At 43.3% G+C, this 10,115-nt stretch overlaps 1 protein-coding gene across 1 annotated transcript; it reads right to left on the reverse strand.

The window, feature by feature from the left end:
- Positions 1 to 652: 652 nt before the first annotated feature.
- LOC137793172 (germ cell-specific gene 1-like protein) lies at positions 653 to 5,966 on the reverse strand. The gene is made up of 5 exons (XM_068589177.1): positions 5,678 to 5,966; positions 3,377 to 3,424; positions 1,888 to 2,040; positions 1,422 to 1,533; positions 653 to 947 (listed from the first exon to the last, which is right to left on the reverse strand). Exons 1-5 carry the CDS (start codon positions 5,964 to 5,966, stop codon positions 653 to 655), a joined length of 897 nt encoding a protein of 298 aa, XP_068445278.1.
- Between the last annotated feature and the right edge of the window lie 4,149 nt (positions 5,967 to 10,115).

The raw sequence follows: 10,115 nt of genomic DNA on the forward strand, positions 1-10,115 counted from the left end.
CTCCAGCGGGCCCAGCACTACGGCTCGGGTCTCCAGCAGCTTGGGGTCTGAGTTTTCTCCCAGCGAGTTGAAGCTGTGCTGCTGGCAGGAGGAGGAGACGCTGCTGCCGGGTGCTGAGCTGTCTTCCTCCCAACGGAGCTTCGGACTGCAGGTCGAAAGTGTCAGAAAAAAACGGATCTGGGTCTGTTTCTGTTGGATCAACATAATTTCATCTGATTTTTGCGCGAAAATCCACCACGGTGGCACCGATTTCAGATTGGGAATGACAATATAGAAATAGTCACTCTTCTCACTGATGGTCTTGTTTAGGCATAGAAAGTCATGAAGAGGCAATAGTATTAAACTGTTTCATAACCAGTTAAATAAGGCTATTAGCATCTCAGAGGCCCTCGCTCTAATTCTGTGATCTACTTCACATTTTCTCCAACCATTACAATTTTGGTTGGTTACACAAACAGTGAAAACATCCATCAGATTAGCTCACGTCCACTTTTTCCAGTTGAAGCTGGTTTGACCCACGATTAAGGCAGTGAATCAGGAAGAGCTAATGATGCATCCTGAAATCCTGTCAGTCCAAACTGAATGGCGACCACATCCGGACATCAGCGCTTTCATCCATCAAGTTGCAACACTGAGAACTGTCCGGTCATGTTCAGCACTGCTCTTCCCCTAAAGACGTTGCAATGTCACTCAGGTCCAGAGAGTCAGCAGGTATGGGAGTTTTCCTGCTGCCTTTGGGGGTGTGGCTGGGATAAACCTCCACAGATTTGGAGATGGAGTGCAGGGAGCATTCCCGGAAATATCCGAAAGCCTCCCGTGCGTGCTCCTTGCGTATGCTTTGTTCAAAGGTCTTGCGTTTGTGCCGGAACTCGATGACGGTCTTTGTGTAGGAGTTGAGCGTGGTCACCGATGCGCCCATGCAGCAGGTGAAGGACGCCCATGCCATGCTGATAGAAAATCAGAAATTCACTTTGCAATTCAGCGCGTGATGGGAAGTTCCTTCTGCTCCCCTCAAGCATGCCGGCCCACATAGGAGATCAGACAATCATCCTCTCATGTACTTTTCATGCGGGTCGGGTAATGCCCATAAATGGTCAAGAATTGTTTAGCCTCTAAAGCAAATTTTCAGCATCCTGTGCATATTGTGAAGGAGTGAAATATCATCCCCTTATGCAATTCCAATCACGCCTGTATTGGAGCTTTGGACACCAAAGCCTAATCCTACCATAACATGAGAGCTTTGGACTGTTTTCATTAGAGACAGTGATGCTGGGGTGAGAGCAGAGCTACAACACACTATTTTGGGCAGGCAGAATGGAAACCCTCATCTGGTCTCCTAATGGGTAAGTTGACTTCATTGTATTGATATAGCAGTGCTTTGTATGATATTGGTAAACTGCTGTGTGACTGTGGAGGCCTACCAGAAGGACCAGCCGTAGTCCCAGTTGTAGGGCCTCCAATCAGGTGGGCCGAGGCTGACAGTGACCTGGAAGACCTGTGTGTACATCACATGAGCCACCATGCCAAGAAGACCTGACGAAATGTAGACAACATGTAGATGGTTAGATGGCTGCGTGGCCAAATACAAACCATATACGAAAAATTCTTCATCATTAGGACGATTTGTTTCCACAAGTGCAGACTTATCGTAAAGCTTTTTCATGTACGCACAACATGAAGGTATGTAAACAAAATTAGGACATGCCAATTTTAGCCTTGAACCCCATAATTATCATGCCCTGTTTACCACAAGGTGGGATACGATAAATTGTGCCTGATCTTTTATAAAGTTGTGTAAAATGGAATCACAAACAATTGCGCCAAAGTGCTTAGTGACAATAAAAACAAACAATCAATCTCAAGTAATAATAAATAAAATGTGACAACCTGAGAGGACAGTGAAGACAGCGGCGAAGGCGTTGAGCTTGAGTCCATCAATGACGTTGCTGGAGTGGACCAGGTCTAAACACATGAGGCTGAAGCCCACCACCAGCAGAACAATGTACAGCATCTCAGAAACCAGAGACAGCCACAGCATCCCTGCAAAATGGGCCCATTTGATTATGATAACGACGAATAGTCACATTACATATCATATCATTTACGGCTTCGGAAAGAGTCAGCTGACGTGGTTCAGGCATCTGATTCAGATGCCTCCTGGACGACGGCCATTTAATATTTCCAGGCACGTCCAACTGAAAGGAGACCCCGGGGAAGAACCAGGACACGCTCGAGGGATTATGTCACCTGGCTGGCCTTGGGACGCCTCAGGATCCCCCATAATGAGTTGGTAAATGTTGCCGGTGAGAGGGAGGCCTGTGTCGGCCTGCTGGACCTGCTGCCACCACAACCCAACCCTGGACTAAGCGGATGAAAATGGATGGATGGATAATTTACGGTATATTTACAGTATGTTACAATAAGTCCATACATAGTCACTCTAAGTACAGATGATAGTTGACAAGGGTTTTCAACAAACTTCTATTTTATTACATGGAATTTTAAATTATTCATTGTATTATAAAAAGACACTGATATGCTGATGTCACATGTCCAAGATGTAAAATGATCAATTTCAAATGTTAGAGATCTCAAATCTATTCCAAATCCCATTCAGCTTTTCAATGAATCAAGCCAAGCATAATTACATCTCTATTGCAGTCTTCCTCTTGTCTTTGATCCTATTGAATCGTTTCACTGAGAGACAGGAAATGAGTATTCCTCGAACGACAGCGCCAATACAGCTGAAGATCCTCAAAGTTAACATCAAATGTGTGCAGCTTTATTTGTGGCTGTGTGGTTTCATATTAAACAGTCGATGTCCAAAATGAGAGTTAGCTGCTTATAGAATTTCGCACCAGCAAACCAAACACGACGCTATGTAAGTAGTTACAGTACAAGGTAACAATCACGCCATCCTGACCCAAAGGTTTGTTATGGAAGTGTAGCACCCACCCTTCGGTTCCCTCTCAGGGAGACACTATGAAATCTGTCAGGCCTGTTGCTCTTGGCACAATTTAAGTTTATATTTTTAGCGCTGTTAGCGACGACTTAGGCATCGCCTTGTTGAGAGCGGTTCGGAGACATTTGAAAAGCTCTCAATCTTGTACTGTGCACCTTGCCTTCAGGCTGTCAGTGTCTGATAGTTTCACAAACGTTTTTGTGGAAAGACAGAGCTGTGCTTGCAGCCATTCCACATCGTTGAACACTGGCGGATCAGTGAGAAAGGCCCGATAATACAACAGACCTTTCTAGTCAAGCAGCATTCAAACACTCCACGTAACAGATAGTAGCTGTTTCACAAGTGTCCTCGTGGGATTGTTGGAGAACCTTTGATCATCGTTGGACCCCCTGATGATGAGCAGTGGACACTCACCTTTCTCTGAAGGTGGGGCCAAGTCGATGAAGCTCCTGCACATCTCACCTGCAGCAGAAACACAACATACTGTCATAACTCAGTCATTGTGGTATGGGTGGAATCTTTAGCCAATACTTTATGTTGAACTCCCTTTGTGGCAGTTCAGAAATAAGTAGGTCATTTTGTTTGTGGAAGAGGTCAAAGGACATGCGAGTTGTTAAAAAGGTCAGAGCAGAGCGGTTTGGGATTAAACTAAACAAAATAAATAAATGCTCTTAGTACTGAGCAGATCCAAGTCCAAGTCCTAATATGTCTTTAAATCCCAATGTCTGTCCAGGTGTGTTTGGCTTAGATACATAATGACCTCCTGTCCAATGACCACACAGCAACAGCAGGGTTCAGAGGTCGTAAGTTCCAAAATGAATAAACAGAGTGTTGAATAAGAGGCATATGTCAAAAATGAAGCTTTTTTTGGGGGCTTTGGACTCAGTGTCACCAGCTGGTGTGTTGGCAACGCCGCCTGACATCTGGTTCCTGTTCTATTGAATCACAGGCGCTTTGCATAGAATTACAATAGTAGAATAAAATAGAGATGTCATTCTAGAAAGATTTTGTTTTAATTACACCTGTGCCTGTCAAACCTTAAACAGACTTGAAGCTGTAAGAAAAGCCCATGTCAATTTAACAAACGGGATGTTAAAAAAAAAAACCTCAACACAACACATTCCTTCAGATCGAATGTTTTCCTCCTGTCAGCTTTTGAGCAGAGCATGCTGCTGGATTTGTTGGAAGTTGAACACTTTAATCAGGTAGAAGGAGGGTGGCAACAGCTGTTTTGATGAAAAACTCATCAAGGCCGCTGTTACATAATCCTTATTAACTCAAGCTGTCTCAGCCCCCTCCTCCTCCTCCTCTTCCTCCTCCTCCTCCTCCTCCTCCTCCTCCTCCATGCTCAGACACTTGATGAGATGGACATGTGCTAGGAATTCCTTCTTTAGTAATCTCAATGAGTGGTTCATTTCTAGTCTTAAGCGTCATAAACAAATTCATAACTGGCACATTATCACAGTTATAAGCTGATTTTTTAAAAGTTTTTTATAGAGTTAGAAGATGGATGTTGGGACAGTTCATAATCACGTTGCAGTGAACTAACCAGAGAGGACTAATCTGCTCTGATCCCACCTTTGACTTTTCCCTTTCTGACACACATTACCAACTCATTTCCCCCATTGAGATCTTTGTTGTTAAATTACCAAATTACTTTTTCTGTGAAGAAATGAAGCACCATAAGAGATCATTCACAGTTTTATCTTTCCTTTGGCTTAAGCTGTGAAGCAATCACATTGTGTCTCTATCAAGTGCTGCCCAGCTACACAATTAAGGCCCCAGAGTACAAAACTAAATCTGTGTGGGACTTCAGACTGAAGCTCCCATGTGCTGCTTTTTGCTCTGCCTTCCATGCCAGATAAAAACAGACCGTACTGGATCCCTGCAATTTGATCAGCGGACTGATTATCCGATTATTGTGAAATTGTCACAAATGGGAACAATTTAAAGAGAGCGACTAATCTCCATTTGAATGGAGCACTCCATTATGATAAATGAAGGCGCTAAAAGGACGGAAATCCTTTTCAAAGGTCGACATCTGTTTATGTGGGATGATGTTTTAAAATGGGAACGATGAGTCTTATGTAGGCTGAGACAACGGCATAAGAAGTCAACCGTGATGGCCATGACAATAATGATCAATGAAAATAAAAGATATCGAAAAGTTGTTTTTAATCACAGCCCAAATTGATTTTTTTTACAGATTTCTAATGAATTGTATCAATAAAAATATAGGCATATTAAAATAATTTCAAAGAGCGATAAAATAAAATTAAAAAAAAGCTTTTTCTATACCCTCATCAAAACTATTTCATTAACCAACCGGTGAAGTAGTCATATAATGTATTATTGATTTAAATCTGCTTTTAACCTATGATACTAATTCAGTATATGTTTATTTTGTTCACTATTGACCTCACTTATAGACCTTGTCATGCCTCTTGTTTATGTTGTTGTTGCTTCTTTTGTTTGTCTTTACCATGTAAAGTGCTTATACCTTGTATAGCGCAATACAAATAACACATATTATTATTATTATTATTATCCCTGCAAGTGCAATAACAGTTAAAGATCTCATCAAACGAGCGTAACATCTCTCTCCCAGTGAGGCATAAACCAAAGCTATTCAGTGGCTACACACACACACACACACACACACACACACACACACACACACACACACACACACACACACACACGTTCTGCTCTTACTTTCATCGTGGATGTTCTCCTCACAGGAGAACCAGATGCCGGTGTGGAACTGCCGGAACAGGAACCGGTCGTCCCCGGTCTCCCAGCTGTACACCACCTTGTTGGGGTCGGTCTCGTTCACCCCGTAGTCGATGCACTGGTGCGTCCGCAGCTTGCTGCACTTGGGCTTGGGGACTCTCTGGGTCCCCACGCACCAGTACGTCGTTATGAACGCGGTTATCGAGAAGAAGAGGGCGAAGAAGTTCAAGCCAACCGACCAGAGGGCTCTGCACCTGCGAGTCGTCTTCATTGTCCGTGAGAAGAATGGAGGACCGGAAAGTTCATGGAGGAGACGCGCGAGCCCCGGTTGGTTTCCAAAGGCAGCTGTCTAGGTGACGGTCCCACTGGGCGCTCCGCAGTCACCGGACATCTCACTGATGCTGAGGAGACCGACAGCATCCCAACACTGAGCTCAGCCGGGTGTCAGAGTGTCACATTTCCAGACTTTGATTTCCTCCTCTTCCACGCGCGACGACCCCCCCGCCGCCCCCTCCACTACCCCTCCCACCAGCGTCCAGCCTATAGGATGTCACGCTGCCAAAGGATTTGACGCTCGCATGCATCAAGTGTGTGATTTTCTGATGATGTGATGCACTCTATTTTATCCCCCGCCCCCGCCCACAACTTAACTGCGGTCAAGGGAGCCCACATATTCATTCAATTCACTTTTCTCCAAAACTGTACAGTAATATCTCATGGTCATACACATGGGCATGGCAGGGGTCAGCCTGAACAAGACTGCATTGACATTTTTTTCAAATTTAAGGATCAGCTTTTATAGCTGTTTAAATATTGGAAGATTGTGGAATTATGAATAGCAATATCATTATGTCCTTTTCAATGACTTTGCAGTCAATTTTCTCTAAAACAGTGCAGTAAAATCTCATGGCCATACACATGTACATAGAGGAGGCGAACACGTCATGGAGGGAAGGCAGATTGCAGCCAATCACCCTTTCACCAGAGAGAACCACCCTGCAGGTTCAGGATCAACCTGATGACATCGCCGGTGTTATAAAAATTAAAACAATTTAGGGAGTTTCTGCCAGAGGCAAAGAAGTGGGCATGCGAGAAGAAAACAGAACCTGATGATTGGTAACGGAGAGGGTGATGAGCTTCTGCAGCGACTGACCAGACTGATGGGTCTGTAGAGCTACACACACAAAGATGATCCGCAAGACTGCGCGTCTTCTAATCTGAGCTGCGCTGGCGTGCAGAGACAACACAAACGTTTGCATTTCAAAGACGTTTCCCGTGAGTACAGGGATTCTTCTGTGCGAGAATGTGCTAAAAAGACCAGTCGTTTGAGCCTTCGTGCCAACTGAGTTTACAACCCCAGAGTAAATGAGGCCAGATAGGCCTGATCTCTCTGTCACCTCAGCAGCACGCCTTCATGTTCAGCCCCACGGAGGCTAAGCCGCACTCCAACACGACTCTGAAATTGGACAAATCAGGCCACCAAAGTGCCCCAAATACGGCTGAACAGGCTGCTGGTGATACGGTCGGTATTACTACCTTGGCGTAATCTTGAACATTAGAAGGTTGAAGGTTGTAAAGGGGCACGTTTACTGCTGCATTTAGACAGGATTAACTCTCCCACTTCAAATACCACTTGCTCTTTATCCCGCAGGCTTATTTATAGGCATATAAATAAGAAAGGCAATTTGGGGACTGCTCTGGTAATGTTTGAAAAGATTCCAGGAGAAGAAGAGCCTCTGTGATACTGCCAGGTTCGTCATCACATCCCATCATGTGTGAGGGATCCTGTCCGTCTACACACATCTCACAGCTCCAACGAGTCCCTCGTGGCCCGATGTCACCCGGCTTCTCTTGCCGACAGTTGGCAAAGGTCTTACTGAAAATCAGCAGTAAACACTGTTTTTGACTTCCACGAGGCTGGTGATCATTCGTGGCAATAACAAGACGTTAATCCCTGCTCTCAAGTGAACACATTTCAAGTCCTTTGCTGCGGACAGACTTCACATCTGACATCCAGTGACATAATGCACATTACTAATCTTAGAATATCTTCGTCTTTGGATCATTATACTGTGCAGTGTTGCATTATGCATAATCGTGATCATTTCATTTTTGGGCTTCAGGCTCTCTGGCACAGCTTTTGGCCACTTTGAATCTTTGAATCTGGGATGGACTTAGACTAAACTCGTTACCTCTGTCCAAGAATGTGGGGTTAATGTTTGAGACAGAATTTTAATTTTGGACATACTTATTTTTGCGCTTTATATTGCCAGAGATGCAAATAAGCAACTTGGGTTGATGTGGTTCACCTGTTAGCACAACAGTGACCAAAACAATATTATTAAATATTTAAAGTGAGACAATGTAACATAACTAAAAAAATCTTCCACTCACAGATTAAAACATGAATAAAAAACTATTAAACATACTCCCACACAACTTTGTTGGGTTTATTGCTCCGGCCTTATTTGGGCCGTTGGCACATGGTTGACAATATTAGCTAATGTCAGCAAACTTTAGTTACACTGGTGGGCATCTCGCAGTCTCCTGACTTGACAATAATATCTAATTATGCTAATGTTACATTTACCATCATCCGCATATGTTCGATCCTCTTAGATCATTTTTTTTACTGTATTTAATCATAGGGTTGTCGTAGGTATTGGGTCCAGGAGCTCAACTTACGTCATACACATTCTCATCATGTGTATGAGGTATGTTGTCCGTACATAATCACCGTCGCTGTCACATTGTGACCACAAAAGAATACAGGTCTTGTTTTAAAGTGGCAATCCTTACTATTTCAGTCCTGGCTGATTTAGAATGTTTTATTTCAGTGAACATAATGGAGTCTCTGAGATTTACGGTCCGAAAATACATACTAACATGTCATTTCTTCAAGAAATGTGTGCATAGTTGTAGATTTCTTTTTGTGCAAATGGAGAAAAACTGTGAATATTGTAAATATGTAAGTATTGCAAAACTTTTATTTGTGGGCCAGAGGCTGGTTTAAGTAAAGAGAATTAATAGGTTACTACTCAAGACTTCTCGCTCCATCAAATTTGATGAAATCTGCAAAATAAAGATGACTATTACTACTATACTACTATTATTAAAATTAATGTTTTTTTTGCAGTGTTATTTCATATCAAGGACTATTAGCTCATACATCTGTGGTGGTCAGCCTTGGTGGAATTAAAATAATTGTACATGTACTCACACACAACATGAATCTACATTCAGATTCCAGTTTTAGATTATGTAATCTAAAGAGCAAAAGAACAGAACTATATTATTAATGGTAAGCATCATTTGACAACAGCATTGTGTATTATAGTTATATAAACATGCTATGGCATATTGCATATAGAAATCTTATATAAGTTATCTGGGACAGAAACCGGAATGGATTTCTCTGGCCGCTGGACTAGAACTGATCCGTTAGGATTTGATAGGAGATAATAAGACAACACATTTCCTTACAGCTTTGCCTAAGCCTGGGCATCACATGGACACAAGCATCATGAATGATCACTGTAGACAAAAAAAGTGAGACAAATTTTAATGTTCTTTTGTTCCTCTGAACGTCATCGAACGTGCACAGCCGCAGCCTATACATGGGTCAAGATGGACACGCAGATTAAAAGGAAGACATGATTGCTTTCTCTTTATGAGATCATGTCATATCCATGGGTGGCATCACATCTCATGCAGCTGCACAAACCTAACCTGAAAAACGCGCAGACCGAAAAGGAGCGTTTGGCACCGTGCAGTAGTATGTCAAAAGAGATTAAGAGCCGATCGGCTGCATCTCTTTTTACGTGGCCTTGAATACCTTTGGAGCATATGTGGCTTCGAAGTTCAACATTGTAAGGCCTAAGCTCTTGATAGACACAGATTTGTATTTCAGTGGCAACTTCCGCTTAAAGCTGCTAAGAGTGGAATTTGCCTCTAAACAGATAGCCCCCAAGGATTAGGCTTCATAATCTGCCGTTCACTTATCCTCGAAATCATACTGTCTGGGTGCTCTGAAATCAGCTTAGGGACAGTAGATGGTGTGTGCGAGTGGTTTTATGATTGAGATGGCGTGCCATGCAGGCATTATGTACAGTAGCAACAAATGAAAAAAAAAAGACAATTGTTGAGGGGGAGTCTCACTTCCAATCTGCAGAGAGTGCCGTGCCACCTACTGTTGTCTACATGCAGCAAGCAAATGTTCACCGCTAGACGGCAGGAGCAGGGCTTTTCCCTCTGCTGCAGGTCACCGAACAGATGCTTGGTGAATGAACTGAGCATCTCCAGTTACCTCTGTGACTTCCATGAGAAAATCCTCTGGAATTCTGTGTTTCCAACACAGGAAAATGTTTTGTGAATGGGACGTGCATGCTGGTGCTCGGACAGACAACGCAGATTGAATCCG

Source organism: Clinocottus analis, unplaced genomic scaffold (genome assembly GCF_023055335.1).
Source record: "Clinocottus analis isolate CAN_PGR_092001 unplaced genomic scaffold, fCliAna1.0.p SCAF_22, whole genome shotgun sequence".
Lineage (NCBI taxonomy): Eukaryota > Metazoa > Chordata > Actinopteri > Perciformes > Cottidae > Clinocottus > Clinocottus analis.